Source organism: Sorex fumeus, unplaced genomic scaffold (assembly GCF_029834395.1).
Source record: "Sorex fumeus unplaced genomic scaffold, SorFum_2.1 ptg000072l, whole genome shotgun sequence".
Lineage (NCBI taxonomy): Eukaryota > Metazoa > Chordata > Mammalia > Eulipotyphla > Soricidae > Sorex > Sorex fumeus.
Window position 1 is genome coordinate 58,040,012 of NW_026606129.1, and position 18,525 is coordinate 58,058,536.

An 18,525-nucleotide genomic window follows, 5' to 3' on the forward strand; every position below is an offset into this window, starting at 1 on the left:
GTACGGGACGAATGCGCCCTCGTGGAGGGGTGGAGACCGTGGCTCTACCTTCCCACCGGGTACGTTGTTAAAAGTCAAGTTGCTTTTTCTGTTACCCTAAAGGTTCCCTCGTACTCCGTTGGTAGTCAGCTTTTTCCCTACACCACAGCCCCTGACCCAGTTGTGAACTGCTCTCACTATTGCTTTCCCATTATATAGTCGATGTCGTTTTTCAATGTATAGCTTCTCGCATAATTTTGAGATTCGGCCATATAATACCCTTAGAAAAGCTTATTTGTATTTGGGCTATACTCTGCGGTGCTCGGGGTACTGGGTGACAACAGAGATTGACGCCTGGCCTGGCAGGCAAAGCGTTTGCTTAGCACATAACCCATGTAGCTACTCTGGCTTGCAATACGTTTACTTTATGTGCCATCTTGTGAACTTGCCATAATTTCTTTTTTTTATTGAGGGAGTTTTAGGGCCACATTCTTGCAGTACTTGGCTATCCCCAGGCTCGTTGCTTGGGGAAGGGTGTATCTTCTGGTCATGGTTGGGAGACTGCAGTGCTGGGAATCAACCCCCCCAAATCCCAGCATACAGCAAATGTGTGCCAGCCCGTTGAGCCAGTTCTCCAGTCTGACCACCTTTACTTTTTTCCATTACCTACTGACGCTCTTGCTATTGTTTAAAGTTTTGGGCTTTCAAGAACAAAAGTGAACATTTGAGTATTTTTTTATTTTAATGTTTGAAACTTTAAACACCATGAGTTACAGAGTTGTTTATAAATGTTTTATATATTCAGTGTTCCAGCACCAATCCCACCACCAGTGTGATCTTACCACCACATTGCCCCCAGTTTTCTGCTTCCCACCCCAACCATGTTCCCCTTAGTAAGCACAAAATATTTTATGTTTCTAATAACAACGTGTCAATTTCTAATAACAACATTGTGAGCAATTGTGTTGCTGAAGTCATTGAGGATTTACTGAGCTGTTCGGTGCTGCTTGGGCTTTCTGTGTTGTTTTATTCATTAAGTTTAGTGGGCTTCTATGCAACTTTCCCATCTAATTTGCTGTGCTCTCCTGGGCTCTACAGCCACGTGCTCCAGGAGCCGTGTAACTGGGATGAATCAGCAGCTTAGATCTCTCTGATATTAGTTGTGGAGCTGGGCTGTTTGTAGGCCAGAGGAGGTCCAGTATGGGTGGGGTGCTGGGCCTTTTGACAGGAGTCTCAGATTGCCCCGTCAGATGAAGGCTCCAGAGATCTCAGCCAGGAGACTGTGAGAACACAGCTGCAGCATCTATTTGGATATTTTTTATTTATTTAATTTAACTTTGGGGCTTTCTTCCGCCCCTCTCGGAGAGCCCGGCAAGCTACCGAGAGATCTTGCCTGCACGGCAAAGCCTGGCAAGCTCCTCGTGACAAATTGGATATTCCAAACACCATAACAAGTCTCACAATGGAGACGTTACTGGGCCCACTGGAGCAAACTGATGAACAACAGAGGACAGTGCTACAGTGCTCTGCTGCCTGAGCATATGTGGTGCCCGCAACTTTGGGGCTACACCTAGCAATGCTCAGGGGTTACCCTTGCCTCTGCATTCAGGAATCACTCCTGGAAGGCTTGGGGACCATATGGGATGCCGAGGATTGAACGCCAGGCCAGCCACATGCAAGGCAAGCATCCTATCCAATGTACTGTCTCTCTGCCCCTTTATATATTGGTTTTTGGACCACAATATGTGGTGTTCAGAGGTTACTCATGGTTTTGCACTCAGGAATCACTGCTGGTGTTCCTTGGAGGACAATATAGGATGTTGGGGATTGATCCCAGTTCAGCTGTGCGCAAGGCAAACATCCTACCCACTGTACTATTTCTCCAGCCGTATTTTATTTCTTAAATAAGATGCCATGCTTATAATTTTGTTTTGTTTTTTTGGGGTCACACCTGGTGGTGCTTAAGGGTTACTTCTGGCTCTGCACTCAGGAGTTAGTCCTGGTGGTGCTCGGGAGACCATACAGGATGTCAGGATCCAGCCCAGGTCGGCCATGTGCAAAGCGAATGCCCCACTTGCTGTGCTATTGATCCAGTCCCTGCTTATAATAATTTTAAGAGTATTCTGACTTTGGTTTATTAACCATTGTTTTAGATATATTTCACATTTTCCTGTCTGGAGTACTAAATTCCTAATAAGTGTTAATAGGATGTTCAATAACTTTTGGGGAGGTCTGGGGGGGCGGGATGGTTTTATTGCTCTGTCTGTGCTCAAGGATCACTCCTGGCAGCGCAGGGATAGAACCAAGTTGGCTGTATGCAAGGCAAGTGCCCTACTGTCTATATTACCTCTCTGGTCCCTCAATACCTTTTTGATTTAATAAAGACTTTGTGCTTTGTTTTGTTTTATTTTGTTTTTGAGTCATACCTGGCCATGCTCAAGAGTTACTCCTGTCTCTGCTCTCAGGAATTACTCCTGGCAGTGTTCTGGGGACCATATGGGATGCCAGAGATCGAACCCAGGTCAGCCACGTGCAAGGAAATTGTCCTACTTGCTGTACTATGGCTTCGGTCCCAGATTTTGTTTTTACTTTGTATCTCTCCAGCTCCAGTTTTTTTTTCAATACTTTTTATTAAGGCAATGTGATTTACAAGGTTATTCATAGTAAGGGAAGAGCAATAGTACAGCAGGTAGAGTGCTTGCCTTGCATGTGGCCAACCTGGGTTTGATCCCTGGAACCCCATATGTCCCCTGAGCACCACCAGTAGTGATCCTTGAGCATAGAGCCAGAAGTAAGTCCTTCCAGCTATGGCCCCAAAACAAAGTAATTCATAGTTGAGTTTCAGGCACACAGTGTTCCAATACCAACCCCACACTAATAACAGCTTCCCTCTACCAGTGTCCCATTTCCTTCCCACCCCTAAGCCTGCCTTCTTGACAGACTCGTTTGAATATTTTAATTTGGATGTCATATTTTCAATTTTGTTGGTCCTGTGGCACAGCTCTGCACAGCCAACGTGTCTGAGAACCTGCCCTCTGTCCCTCTTATCTCCTATCCACCTCTTCTTACTTCCTCTCTTGATTTCTTTCCTTCCCTGTCCTGTACAGTTTACAGTTCTATAATCTAGGGCCAGGGTGATCTAGGTATTCCCCTTTGATGCCGTGTATATCACAGATAAGGAAGATCCTCAGAATTTTTCTTCTTCTAATTTACTTTGCTTAAGTAAGTTAGAAGATATCCTCCAGCCAGGAGGACTGACCCACGGTTGGAAGCTTGTCACAATTCAGGGGGAGAGGGTAGTTAGAATGAAGAAGAGACCACTACGACAATGATAGTAGGGAATTTTTCAGAACCTGTACTGAAAACCATAATGCAGAGAGAGAGAGAGAGAGACGAGAGACACAGACAAGAGACACAGAGAGAGACACAGATACAGAGACACAGAGGGGCCATTTATAAAGGCAGAAGAGCAGGGGACTGGGATGTAGACTGGGATAGGAGGGAAACTGGGATATTGATGGTGGGAAATGCACACTGGTAAAGGGATGGGTGTTGGAACATTGTATGACTGAAACCCAATCATAAACAACTTTGTAACTGTATATCTCACTGTGATTCAATTTTTTTAAAAAATGATAACTCCTCTAGTTCCATCCAAATTGTATTGAATTGCATAATTTCATCATTCCTTGAATCTTCATAGTATTCTGTTGTGTGTATATGTCACGCCTTCATGATCCACTCATCTGGGTTGGACATCTGGGTTGATTACATGTCTTGGCTCTTGTGCTAAGTGCTACAGTGAATAATGGTGTGCGTCTGTCCTTTTGAATGTATGTTTTTGTGCCTCGTGGGTAGATACCAAGCAGTGGGATTGCCAGATCAGATGGTAGTGCTATTCTTAGTTTATTGAGGAATCTCCACGAAGTTTTCCATAAGGGCTGAAATAGATAACATTCCCACCAGCAGTGCATGAGTTTCCTTTTCATCACCTCCTTGTCAGCACAGGTTGTTCTATCCTCCTTTCTGATATATGCCATTCTCACCGGTATGAGGTGATAACTCATTGTCATTTTAATTTGGGCTTTCCGTTGTAAGTGACAACTTTTTGTTTGTTTTTGGGCCACACACTGTGATGTTCGGGTCTTTACTCCTGGCTCTGCACTCAGGATTTACTCTTGGCAGTGCTACAAGATGGTCAGACTTCTTCGTCAAGACCCTGAACAATCGGTTTGAGGCTCTTCGTGTTCCTAGAACAGACAGACACCATTGGGCTATACTAGCACGCGACAGGGACGAATGGAGATGTTATTGGCTCCTGCTCGAGCAAATCGACGAGTAACGGGAAGTCAAGTGATCAAGTGCTCAGGGGACCATATGAGATGCCAAGGATGCCTAAGCACCACCAGGAATCACTCCTGAGAACCAGGAATAGCCCTCAGACATAGCTAGGTCTGACCTCAAACTCGCCCACCTCCACCAAAAAAAAAAAAATTAAAATTGGGACCCTATGCATGGCAGGCATGCACCTTGGTCCTTTGGGATATTTCTGTGGCCTAAGGATATCATGGCTGGAGTGATAGCACAGCGGTAGGGCGTTCGCCTTACAAGCGGCCAACATGGCCGACCCGAGTTCGATTCCTCCACCCCTCTCGGAGAGCCCGGCAAGCTACCGAGAGTATTCGATATGCCAGACACAGTAACAACAAAGTCTCCAATGGAGACGTTACTGGGCCCGCTCGAGCAAATCGAGCAAAGGATATCATATTTTAGATAAAATTATTTTTTCTATCCCTTCCCCGTTTCTGTGTTGCTGATGTTGCAGTCACTGGCGGTCACACATATGTTTGGCCACAATGCTTACTGAGGGTTACACACATGCTTGACAGAGAGCCAGACTCTCAAGTTATGGTGCGCTCGCTCGCGCTCTCTCTCTCTCTCTCTCTCTCTCTCTCTCTCTCTCTCTCTCACACACACACACACACACACACACACACACACACAGGTTGTAGTACTTCTAGAAGTCATTGCAGTCCTCCCATGATTTGCTTGCCAGGGATTATTTGCCTGGTCATAGTGACTACACATCCTTTTTTAGCTTGGGGGCCACTCCTACCTCTGCTCAAGGATCACTCTGGGTATTGCTCAAGGAACCACATGGGGTGGTGAGAATTGAACTGGAGCCAACCATGTGCAAGGCAGACATCTTTCCCACTGTTCTGTCTTTCCAGCCCCACATATATGTTTGGTCATCATGTTCAACAGCGATAGCACAGTGGGTAGGGCATTTGCCTTGCAAGAGGCCAACCCGAGTTCGATTCCTCTGCCCCTCTCGGAGAGCCCGGCAAGCTACCGAGAGCATCTTGCCCGCATGGCAAAGCCTGGCAAGCTACCCGTGACGTATTCGATATGCCAAACACAGTAACAATTGTCACAGTGGAGACGTTACTGGGCCCGCTCCAGCAAAGGTAGAATTAAAGATGTTAATCAAGCTGCAGGTCTAAGGAGAGGAGAAACACAAATCGATGAACAATGGGAGGACAGTGATAGTTATGTTCATCAGACATTTCTCCTCTCTAATTGTAGGGGCTGGAGCGATAGCACAGCGGGTAGGGTGTTCGCCTTACAAGCGGCCAACATGGCCGACCCGAGTTCGACTCCTCCGCCCCTCTCGGAGAGCCCGGCAAGCTACCGAGAGTATTCGATATGCCAGACACAGTAACAACAAAGTCTCCAATGGAGACGTTACTGGGCCCGCTCGAGCAAATCGACGATCAACGGGAGGGCCTTTACCTTTACCTTAATTGTAGTGCTTACACACAACTGGCTGCAGGCTGAAATAAAAGAGCTGCCAGGATTGTACTTGGCATCTGTGGTGGCACAAAAATTGAACTTTTTATGACCATATGCTTGCAAGGCAAGGGCTCCAATAGAGACACTTCTCTGGACCCAGGAGTCATCACTTTTTTGGGGGGGCAGGAGAGGGGATGAGGAGTCCACACCTGGCTGGGCTCAGGTCTTACTCCTGGCTCTGCTCTCCTGGTGGGATTTGGGAGACCTTATGGGGTGCTGGATATCGAACCAAGTTGGCTACATGCAGGGCAAATGCCCCATACCAACTGCACGGTTGCTCTAGCTCATGAGGTTTTTTTCTTGGGGGCAGAGAGAGCTTGCATTCTTTTATTGCTTTGGTTTGTTTGGGGGCTGTAGGATAATATTAGTTTGCCCTTCCTCCCTGGTCTCTAGGAGCTTGTGTTTGATTACCCCCCAACCTGTCAATTATCTTTATCTCCTGATCAGACTCTGGCTTGTGATATTGTCTTTCTCTTCCCCTTAATGTCCTTTGCATGATTAGCTATTTCAGAGCAATTGCTTTTTGTATGGATACAGGAAAACAGTTAAAAAGACAAGCCTAGGGGGTATGGTGCCGCCAGCAGGTCAATCTGTACCTGTGAGGTGAATGCATCAGCAGCCTCTTGGCGCCTTCAGACTTCCAGATACCCCAAAATTGCTGCTGTGCCTTTGGCCAGACCCCAAAAACTTGGGTCAAAGTTTACCAAGAAAGTAAACGGCCAAAAGTTAGGTATGTGGGAGACACACCCACAAACTACCTCCGGCTCAGCTATATAATTGGAGGCAAGGCCTCTTTGGTTCCTGATTGAACTGCTTAATGGACATGATCCCACAGACTCAGAAACAAATCTCAGAACTCAGTGGCTTTAGGTAGAAATGTGTCTGGTCTCTGCAGTAGGCTACCGGTGCTGGGCCAACCCAGGTGGAATAGGTTTCATGCCTTGGCCTGTTCCCCCTGGCGGCCCAGTGGCCGCCATCCGTCTGAGGCCACTGGATAGTCACATTTGGACCCCCAGTGACGAGACACACAGGGCCTCACGGGATGGGGGTGGGGCCGGGCTTGTCCTCCCCACCCCAACGAGACCCCAAGTCATCGCCCACGGATGGCCTCTCTGGCTCCTGATCAAGCTGCTTAACGGCCATGATCCCAGAGACTCAGAAACAAATCTCGAAACCCAGCGGCTTTTGGCAGAAATGTGTCCGGACCCCGCAGTAGGTTACTGTCGCCCAGGGGGGAATGGGTGCTGTCCCTCCGTCTGCTCCCTCTTGGCGACTTGGTGGCTGTCATCCTCCAGAGGCCATTGGAAAGTCAGGCTTGGGCCCGCAGTGACGAAACTTGTTGGGCCTCACGGGATGGGGGGGCAGGGGGAGCCAGGTCAACGCCCACGAACAGCCTTTCTGGCTCCTCATCAAGCTGCTCAACGGCCATGATCCCAGAGACTCAGGAGCAGATCTCTAAACCCAGTGACTTTTGGCAGAAATCCCTCCAGATTTAAGTGTTAAAATTTCGGAATTTCAAAACCACATGGCCCTATTGCAGCCACACAAATATGTTATTCATAACCAGCAATAGAAAACAAATTGTCTATTGTTGCCTTTTCAGCAGATCTGAGTGTTGGGGTAAAATCTCAAATAATGGTGGGTCTGGTGTCAAAATATTGAATGTGATCAAAGTAGAGAGAGAGTAATGTGGAAATCATCTGCCCCACAGGCAGGGGGAGGGTGTGGGATGGGGGTATACTGGGGTTTTTGGTGGTGGAGAATGGGCACTGGTGAAGGTACGGGTGTTTCATTGTATGACCGAGACTTGGACCCAAAAGCTTTGTAACTGCTCTCATGGTGATTCAATAAATAAAATTATAAAAAATGGAAAAACAAAAACAAAAAAAAAAGACAAGCCTATGGCTTGGGAGTTGGTTGACTCCAGATAATATTACTTCCTGGACATCTGCTCTCTTAAGCCTCAGTTGCCGTTACTTCCTACATCCCTAAAAGCAGGGTCCTGACAAGGGACTAGATGAACCCAGGGCAAGCGGTGAGCTCTGAGCCACCCTGACATCAAAATGGGCCTGGCCAAAGTGCCCTAATGCTTAACTATAAGTTAAGAGCTTGGTCATGGACAGCTTCTGTCAAGGTCCAAAAAGCAGTAACTTGATTTGGACCCTGATGGGGTAGGAATGATTAATCCGACCTGAGCACTGTAGTCTGAGTCTGTTGTGAGATGTCCCCAGGAGTCACTCTACAAGCCTAAAAGTGTCTATCATTGTGTCGATACAGAATGGTTAAATATTAGGAAGTAGAATTAAAGATGTTAATCAAGCTGCAGGTCTAAGGAGAGAAGAAACACACCTTAAGGGCTGTTTTGCCCTCATGGGCTGCAGGTGGTCGGGAAGGCTGGAACATTTTGATTGTGCTTCCCGTGGGGAGACGTGGCTGGGGAGGTGTGGTGAGAGAAGAAAAAGAGCGGTTGAGGGAACTGAAGGTGACGGAGGGAAGGGACAGAGTTAGAGGAGAAGGTTGCGAGTTAGAGAGAGAAGGCTGAGAGCTGAGAGTAAGAGTGGCTGGGGTTGTCATTTCTACTGTGCTCTTTTTGCATCCTCAGGATATATTCCCAGAAGTGGTATTGCAGGGTCATATGGAAGCTCAATTTCTAGTTTTTGAAGGACTGTCCATATTGTTTTCCAGAAATGCTGGACTAGTGGGCATTCCCACCAACAGTGAAAAAGCGTCCCTTTTCCCCCACATCCACACCAGCACTGGTTGCTTTTTGTTCACTGCAGCACTGTTCACAATAGCCAACATCTGGAAACAACCCAAGTGCCTTAGAACAGGTGGCTGGTTAAAGAAACTTTGGTACATCTACACAATGGAATACTATGCAGCTGTCAGGAGAAATGAAGTCATAAACTTTGCTTATAATTGGATACACACGAAGAGTATCATGCTAAATGATTATGAGCCAGAAAAGAGAGGGACAGACATAGAAGGACAGCACTCATTTGTGGAGTATAAAACAACATAACATGAGGCTGACACCTAAGGATAGTAGATACATGGGGCAGGAAGATCGCTTCATAGCTGGAAGCCTGCCTCATGAGCAAACGGGAAAAGGCAGCAGAATAAAGAAGGGATCACTAAGAAAATGATGGCTTGAGGAACAGGTCAGGATGGGAGATGTGTGCTGAAAATAGATAATGGTCTCAGTGTCTGTATTGCAAAACATAATGCCCAAAAGTAGAGAGAGAGTATGGGGAATATTGTCTGCCATGGAGGCAGGGGGAGGGTGGGGAAGGGGGAGGATACTGGGAATATTGGTGGTGGGAAATGTGCGCTGGTGGAGGGATGGGTGTTTGATCATTGTGTGATTGTAACCCAAACGTGAAAGCTTGTAACTATCTCGTGGTGATTCAATCACTTGATCACTTGACTTCCTGTTAATCGTCGATTTGCTTGAGCAGGCACCAGTAACGTCTCCATTTGTCCCTGTCACGTGCTTGCTAGCATACGTGCATTGAAAGTACAATCATTTTTGTCTTCCTTTATTTTGACAGCCTAGTTTGGCCTTGAGATTTTATCAACCTCTCCTTCCTCATCCTTCTCAACGCTGCCACCATATTGGTGATGCCTTCAGGGTCAGGGGAATGAGCACTGTAGCACTGTCTTCCTGTTGTTCATCAATTTGCTCGAGCGGGCCCAGGAACATCTCCATTTCGAGACTTGCTGTTACTGTGTTTGGCATGTTGAATATGTCACGGGTAGCTTGCCAGGCTTTGCCGTGCGGGCGAGATACTCTCAGTAAGCTTGCCTGGCTCTCCGAGAGGGATGGAGGAATCGAACCCAGCTTGGCCGGGCCAGCCGCGTGCAAGGTAAATGTCCTACCGCTGTGCTATCGCTCCAGCCCAGGGGAATGAAACGCATTGTAATTACTGGTTTTGGTATATCAAATATACAACAGATAGCTTGCGAGGCTCTGCCATGTGGGCAGAATACTCTCAGTAGCTTGCCAGGCTCTCTGAGAGGGATAAAGGCTTTTAGGGAGGCCTCTAATTGCCCTTGTAGGTGTTCCCATGGTTCAAACCATATTTGAACCCTATCAAATACGGTGCGGCAATTCTGGAAGATGGGTATTAAGTGTCTTATAATGTGTCACGCGCCTGTGCGGTAGGGCAGGGTAGGGTGGGGCTCCTGGTTTTAATCCCTGTGGTTTGGTGGGAGCAAGCAGAGAATCTCTGTCCCCGGATCTGTTGAGCCTGGAGTCTAAGGTCTCAGAGTTCCGCTTATCTTGTTCTGTGGGGCTTCAGTCATGCGTGAATCTCGGCCCAAGCGTCCGGAAAGGGTCCTGGAGCATGGCGGTGGCTGGGTAGAGGAGGTAGTGGAGGTAGTGTGCGGTGATTCAATAAAATTTTAAAAAAAAAAGAGTGGCTGGGAAGATTGGAGAGGAGTCACAGAGAACGTTGTAGAGCGAGTTAGAGAGAGGATTGGTTAGAGCTGGGAGAGACAAGAGATTGAATAAACAGCAACTAATCAGCAACCAGCTCGGCCCTCCTTTGTCCATCCAAGGCAACAGCCATCCTGGGTGGGGAAGCTGCTCGAGAGCACCGAACGTGGGCGGCGAGAGAGAGCCACGCAGAGAGCCTGCAAACATCCTTTAGTGTATAATCCCCGAGTGAAGGAGTTTACACAGCTCTGTGCGTGAGGGGTTTTCACAGCCCAAGAGTGCGGGGTTTACACAGGGGACCACACACCACACACAGCAGTGCTCAGGGCCTTTTTCTGGCCCTGTGCTCAGTGATCACTCTTTGCAGGCTTGGGGGACCATATGGGATGCCAGAGCTCAAACCCAGGTTTGCTGCATGCAGGGCAAACACCCTAGCCATTGTACTATCATTCTGGCCTTTCTCTCAACGTTTTAAATGTTATTTATTCATAATTAGAGAAACTGTTTGTCTTCTTCAACTGTTTTTAGAGATTAATATTAGAAATCTATTTTAATTTCCCCCAACGGGGCTGGAGAGATAGTACAGCTTGTGAAACACCTGCCTTGCTCACCAACCCCGGATTAGCCACTGGCATCCAACATGGTCCCCGATTTCCACTAGGAGTGATCCCTAAGTGTAGAGCCAGAAGTAAGCCATGAGCACCTCTGGGTGTGGCCTCCAAGCCAAATAAATAATAGAAAAAGAATGTGAAATTTGGTATTTAAAAATAAAGTGATAAATAGAAAAATAAGGACAAATTTCAATGTTATCACTGAAATGAACTGGAACAATTTATACTATTTGTTGAAGGATATTACTCAATACCTGCAAAAAGGATAGTACTCAGTATGTTTGGTTTTTTTTGGGGGGGGGGGCAGATGGACACACCCAGTGATGCTCCGGAGTTACTCATGGCTTTGCATTATGTGCTCAGGATTTGTTCCTGTTGGTGTTCAGGAGACCGTATGAGATGCTGGGGATCAAACCTGGGTCAGCCATGTGCAAGGCAAGTAAGTCCCCGACCCTCTGTGCTATTTCTTAAGCCCCCTCAATGTTTGTAATGAATAAATTAATATCTAAACAACAGTATCATACAACTATCACCTTCATGAAGAGAAATAATTTGAAAAAGTTGTTTTTGATTTTTGGGCCTTACCCAGTAGTAGTGCCCTGGCTGTACTAACGGGACCATATTGGGTGCTAGGGGTTGAACCCAGGTTAGCCACATGCAAGGCAAGCGACCTACCCACTGTACTATCTCTCCAGTCTCAATCATTTGAAATTCCAAGGGCTGGAGCGATAGCACAGCAGGTAGGGCGTTTGCCTTGTACAAGGCCAACCTGGGGTCGATTTGCAGTATCCCATATGGTCCCCCGAGCACCGCCAGGAGTAATTCCTGAGTGCATAAGCCAGGAGTAACCCCTGTGCAACACCATGTGTGAACCACTGTCACTGTCCTCCCATTGTTCATCGATTTGCTGGAGCGGGCCCAGTAACGTCTCCATTGTGACAATTGTTACTGTGTTTGGCATATCAAAATATATATTGGCTACCCATACATCACAGGTAGCTTGCCAGGCTTTGCCGTGCAGGCGAAATACTCACGGTAGCTTGCCAGGCTCTAAGAGAGGGGCGGAGGAATCGAACTCGGGTCTGCCATGTTGGACGCTTGCAACGCAAACATCCTACCTGCTGTGCTGTCGCTCCAGCCCACCAATTCCTAGACTAATTTAAAAAAATTATAAAAATTTATACACTGTTAAGAAGCATATGAAATCAATTTCAGTGTTCTGGTACTAAACTTAGGTATTCATCTATTCATAGTAAAGCATGTAGAGAAAGATTTGCAATTAAATTAAGAAGTTGGAAGTGGAATTCTGTAAGCAAAAATTCATTTACCACACGCCCCCTCCCCCCAAACCCCCACAGCATTCTAATCCTCTTTAAATATAACAAGATATCTGAAAGCTTTAAAATCCAAGGCCTTTAATTCAATTTTTGGTAATGACCATAAATGCCTTCACAAAACCTCTTTTCACTGAAAACAGAAGGCAGTAGACATTACATTATACCCTGAAAGCAGTGATTCCTTCTGATGCTGGTGGAGATAAACATTAAGTGGCAGGTTTTAACAGATCTCAAAAGAAAAAAGGGGGGGAGAGAGAAAACTCTGAAAATCACATAAAAACATTACCAGTCATACTTTCTCAGGTTTCCAAAAAAATTTTAAGTTACCTTTTTTCAGTACATAATTTGAAATTATTAAGTTGGGGAAGTATGAAATGGTTTTCAATATGGGTCAGGGTGTGTGTGTGTGTATGTGTGTGTAAGTATGAAATCATTTTCAACATGGGTCAGGGGGTGTGCGTCTGGGTGTGTGTGTGTGTGCGCCACACCTGGCAGTGCTCAGGGTTACTCCTGGCTCTATGCTCAGGGGACCATATGTAGTGCCACAGATTGAACCAGGATTGGCTGTGTGCAAAGCTAAAGCCTTAACCACTGTACTATCTCTCTGGCTCTAGTATGTGTTAGGTTTTAGTTAAAGACAGTAAATATGAAGATACTATTATTAAACTGTCATCTTTGCTACCTTTAGCAGTGCATAATAAAACTGAAATTAATACTTCCTGTAGTGGTATAATTGAAAATATCCTTGATATGACACTAACAACTTTCAAATTCCGGTCACAAACTGCATATAAATTGTAAGATTATTAAAATACACCTTTTAAAAAAATAATAAGATGACCATTTATATCTAAATATGGTTTCCCAGAGAGATATGAAATACTTTATCATATAAAAGTAGCTGTCTCTTTTCCATTGGGACAACTCTGCTGCTTCACAAAGTAACTCATGATCCAAGGCAAAGATTTCTTTCAAATGCTCTATTCTATGACTTTGAGGTATGCTTCAAGAGACTATATTCATATAAAAAAAAAATCAAACATAAAAAATAAGGGAACATTTGGGTATAAGACCACAGTCAAAAACACAAGGAGTTTTTCTTGGGTCAGGAATGCCCTTAAAGGTTATATTAACAGAAAAATGAGAGAGGGATTCTGAAAGCCATATCTCTGACAAATTCGAACTAGATTTGGTTACTTGGAGGGTGATTCAAGACACAGCTATTTACATGTGTGCTCTATCATGTGTGACTATTTATACAGTGGTTTCTGCAGGACACTGATTCAAGCCTAAACCCAATAGCCTTGCTCAACCAAACCACAGTCCTCTATTTTTGGCAAAGTAGTATATAGTTTAAATAAAACAAAGACAAACACAGTAACTACCACACAAACTAGTTATAACAGTGATTCAGGCAAAAAATTCCCATGTCAAACAATAGCAAAGTGTTTTGAGAAAAACTTTAGGGGAAAATCCCCTACTCAAAAAAACAATATTTGAAATCAATCCTATCTTCAAATGATTATAGTATCAATTGTTTTTAAAATAAGAACAGTTCAGTTTTTAAAATAGCTGATTCTGAGGTTAACAAGCAGAATGTCTTGAAAAATATCCACATTAATTAAAATAGGCCCAATTAGTATAAACTCATAATTAATACTAAATGCCTTCCTTCTTAAAACTGGTAGGATTAAATATGAAAATGATCCAGAAAATAATGAAATAAAACCTATATGACAATAGAAAAGAAAGCACCATACTAATAGACATAATGAGTGTTAATGGTGTTTTTAAGCAATGATTACTCATAAGAATGTCATAAGATTACATGTCATAATCAAGTTAAAAAGCTCCAAGACTAGCAGCTGCATCTGTGAAACATGTAGGGCAACGGAAGGCACTACAAAAGCATCAACTACTTCTATAACTGTAGTCAGACAGTTCAGTCTTTCCCTTCTTCAGAAGACAGCCAGTGTGAATGCTATTTTTATATCACCCTGAGGTTTAACATGATTGGGCAAAGCAGCACCAATTTAAAAAATATATCTGCAATGCCAGCACTGCAGCTTGGAATCACGTATATTGATGGCCCCACAGGTCTCCCATAAGAGCACTTTAGAACATGATTAAAAATATACAAAATCCCTTTCGGTGTTTCAGAATTAGAGTGGAGTCACCACAGATACACATTTTAAAAAATAATGCACTAAAAATGTCTGTATATACAATATAGTCTTTCCATCCTGTGTCTAGGATTCACGGCTATTTTTCACTCTAAGAGACCGCCATGTTTGCATCTTGTTGAAATGTCAGTATCCTTCATTGGTGTACAGTCCTTTATGGTTGGAAAATCCGGGAATTATCAAGTCATGGCTGTTTTGAGCAGTATTCCTTGTAAGTCCTCCGGTAATGCTAAGATAATTGCATCTATGTGTGTCCGTAACTTTTCCAGGGTGTCAGGTTTCACAGGTAAGTGATCTCGATTCGCCTGCAACTAAATAAGAAACATTTGGAAGTATTCATCTAGAAACAAATGATTGGACCAGAACTTACAGAAGCTGAGGAAAAGCAAAAAATCATGCCATTTAAACACAACACTGCTGAGCTCAATAAAGCTTCCAGATATGGGCCTGAGAGACAGTACAAGAAGTGAGGTGCTTTCCTTGCATGCATTCTTCCCAGATTTGATCCTGAGCACTTCTGGTCCCCTGAGAACCTCTAGGAGCAGAGTCAGGAGCGTCCCCCAAGCACCATCAGGTCTATCCTCACACAGCACCCCCTGTCCCCCCAAATACTTCTATGTAATAATGCCTACACATACCATGTATTTTTAAATACAAGCACAATGGGTTCCTCTGTAAATTCACATTTGATCATCAGCACCCATGCTGACGATGACACACCCATGCATTGCCATGTGTAAACCTGGTGTACACACCATTCTAAGGCATGCGTATTATTTGTGACCCCACCATCCTTCCAAGTGGAAAACAAAGGAAGTCTATTATACATTCTTCTCGCCTCAAAGGAAAAGATCGTAATAGGAAAGTCAATTTAATGTTTGTCTTGGTCACATACCAGTTTATTTTTTAGCTTCAATACAAGGTCCACTGTTTCTACTTCTGTATGTTTCTGGGTCCAGAGAAGCAAGTCCTAAAAAAACAGACAAATCCACAATCAGTAAATAATCAAAATAATAGTCAAACCCCTCTACTTCATTAGGATAGACTATTGGAAAGGATGGATTGGAAAGAGTGTATTAAACACAAACATAGCATTATAGCACAAAAACAATTCAGTACACAATTTTTGGGGTACATGATATTTTAACAGCATCAATTAAATATAAGCCTGAATGGTTGTCTAATATTTGGGGGAAAATGTAAAAAGTTCCTGTTAATTAAGAAAAACAAAACTATCTGTACAATACTAACCCTCACCCCACAAGCATACTTTATTTTTTTCTTTTGGCGGAAGGGACACCACACCTGGCAATGCTTAGAGGCTGCTTTTGGCTCTGCACTCAAAGAATCAACTCCTGGTGGGTTTGGGGACCATATGGGGTACTGAGAATCAAACTCAATTTGGCTATGAGCAAGGCAGGGCTATACCCACAGTACTATCTATTCAGCCCTCCAAAACTGTATTTTAATTATAAGAAACATTAGCTAACAAATCAAAATAGCTGAACAAAAGTAAATACTTGAATGTCCGCTTTGTACCTTCAAGCTCTTTATGTACTCATTTGTAGTTGCGTTTTTATTTCTTCTTTCAAAATCAGTCACGGAGTTTTGAAAGTTAACACTGAGGCTAGCCCACCTCAAGCTAAATACAAATGAAAACGAAACTATCTTTAACATATATATATATGTATGTATATATGTACTGGGCAACACCAGAAGGTACTTAGAGTATTCCTCTTGACTACCTCTGTACTATCTCTCCAGCAAGTGGTCTGATTCATAGTAGTATGAAAACACATCACAGCATATTGACAAAGTCAGTTCAAATTCAAGGCAATGTTAATAGAAATTTAGAAGGTGAGTAAGATATGCTGATCAAATCTGTAGTTAAGACTGCCTGAAGTTGAATCTTCATTCTATTCTAGTAGGATGTCTGTATATACTAACAGATTCTCCAGGAAAAGTAGCACTTTCCAATTTCTGTGGTATAATACCCCACTGTAGTCAATGGCAAACTAGCAACCTGAGATCACTGATTGCAACGATAGAAAGAAATGAGCAAAGCCCTAGAGACAGAGCAAACCTTTCTCTTTTTTTTTTGGGGGGGGTGTCACACCCAGCAGTGCACAGGGGTCACTCCTGGCTCATGCACTCAGGAATCACTCCTGGCATTGCTCAGGGGACCATATGGGATGCTGGGAATTGAACCCGTGTTGGCCGCGTGCAAGGCAAACGCCCTACCCGCTGTGCTATCGCTCCAGCCCCCAGAGCGAACTTTGAACACACTGCTAGCTCTACTACTTAGAGATTAATTAACTTGTGTCAGGTATCCATTACACAGGTCGTATACATTTATTTAATTCAGTAACCAGTCAAGATTAAAATCCATCATGCAAAGTTCGAAGAGACCGTACAACAGGTAGGGTGCTTGCCTTGCACACACTCTACCTGGGTTCAGTTCTCAGGACCACAGAAAGTGGATAATGGATCAAACACGATAACCTCTCAGTATCTGCATGGCAAACCATAACGCCCCAAAATACAGAGAGAGTATGGGGAATATTGTCTGCCATGGAGCCAGGGGGAGGGTGGGAAAGGTGGCGGGGGTGTATACTGGGGATGTTGGTGGTGGGAATGTGCACTGGTGGAGGGATGGGTGTTTGATCATTGTGTGATTGTAACCCAAACATGAAAGCTTGTAACTATCTCATGGTAATTCAATTAAAAAAAAAGAGTGATCCCCAGAGCAGATAATAGCAGGGTAAGCCTAACCTCTGGTATGGTGTGAGCACCTCTGGTGTGGCCCCAAAACAACAACAAAAAAGCATCATTCGTATATATAAAGAAACAACAATAAAACATCTATCATTCATATAATGCACGTTAGCACAATGAACAGATCCAGAGACGTTATTTCTTATAAAGTAGTAACTATAGCAATTACATCCCAGACTCTGAAGATGACTATGTTTACTTTCAATACTTGTTACTCATCACAAAATCTTTTCTAACCTCTTCACAAAGAGCTTCGAGATGCAGTGCCTCCAATTTCTGAGTCATTTCCTTCCGCCGGGTCTTAAACCAGCCATCAAAATTTGGAGATTTTAGAAAATGCCTATAGAAGTAAAAATTTAAAAAGCAAAGTTGGATCTCAATTATATCTGCTCCCCTATAACTTCTAATTATTGCAGTGAACTACATAAATATTTAAAAAGTATGTCTATGTCCAGATTTTCATTTTACTTTATATATAGTGGGTATGTATGTGTGTGTATATAGATGTACATATATATGCATATGTGTGTGTATATATATGTATATATACACATCTTGTATGCTTCTATATATATACATATATGGATGTATATATGACAAACACTCTGTGTGTGTGTCTGTGTGTGTATACATGGCTGGGGACTGAACCCAGGGCCTCTATGCATAAGAGGCATGCGCTCCATCTCTGAGCCACAACTCTAGCTCCCTTTGCTTTATGCCTTTATTTTTACAGAGGTCACGCCGGGCAGTGCAGGTCTGACAGTTCAGTCCTTGGGCAGGTATTGCTTGCTGGTACTTGGAGCAACCAAGGTTACAATCAGAGACTCTGGGGAGCTATGCGGGGTCAGGGATTGAACTTCGGGTCTCACACATGCCCTGGGTTCTGCCACCTGAGCTATTGCCCCAGTCCCATGTTATTTTTAAGTAAAGTTCAAGAGGTGAAAAAGAGAAACAAGACTAACCGGTAAAGCCCGATCCAATCCCCTTTTATCCTAGAAGTCAGCTGAGGTCCTGTTTTCTCAAGTGTTTTCATAAATTCTTCTGAAAGGAACTGTCTTAACTGAGGTGGACTCTAGAAAATAGTACGTACTACATTTGAAAATTAGAAATGGATAATTCACATAAGTTGATTACAGTTAAAGAACTCCAGCGGGAATTTATTTACTCATAAATATACCTTCCATGGAGAAATACTTTTCTTTAAAGGCATCAAGCCTGCCACATATCTTTCCTAAAACCAAGAAAAGAAATGTTAATCTTAGTTAATGTCCTTACCAAGAGAATACTAAAAAATATTTAACAGACCTACTTCAAAGAAATGGGTTTCCAACTTTTTCATCCTATACTCT

At 43.9% G+C, this 18,525-nt stretch overlaps 1 protein-coding gene across 1 annotated transcript in view; it reads right to left on the reverse strand.

Annotated features, from left to right (window-relative positions):
• Positions 1–12,279: 12,279 nt before the first annotated feature.
• Positions 12,280–18,525, reverse strand: part of DENND6A (DENN domain containing 6A) — a 47,129-nt gene continuing 40,883 nt past the window's right edge. Inside the window, exons 16-20 of the mRNA XM_056129535.1 lie at positions 18,354–18,407; positions 18,139–18,248; positions 17,414–17,516; positions 15,297–15,371; positions 12,280–14,712 (exon numbers count right to left, since the gene is read on the reverse strand). Of these exons, the coding sequence (XP_055985510.1) occupies positions 14,581–14,712; positions 15,297–15,371; positions 17,414–17,516; positions 18,139–18,248; positions 18,354–18,407 (474 nt within the window). The 3' untranslated portion in view covers positions 12,280–14,580. The remainder of the gene's footprint in view (positions 14,713–15,296; positions 15,372–17,413; positions 17,517–18,138; positions 18,249–18,353; positions 18,408–18,525) is intronic.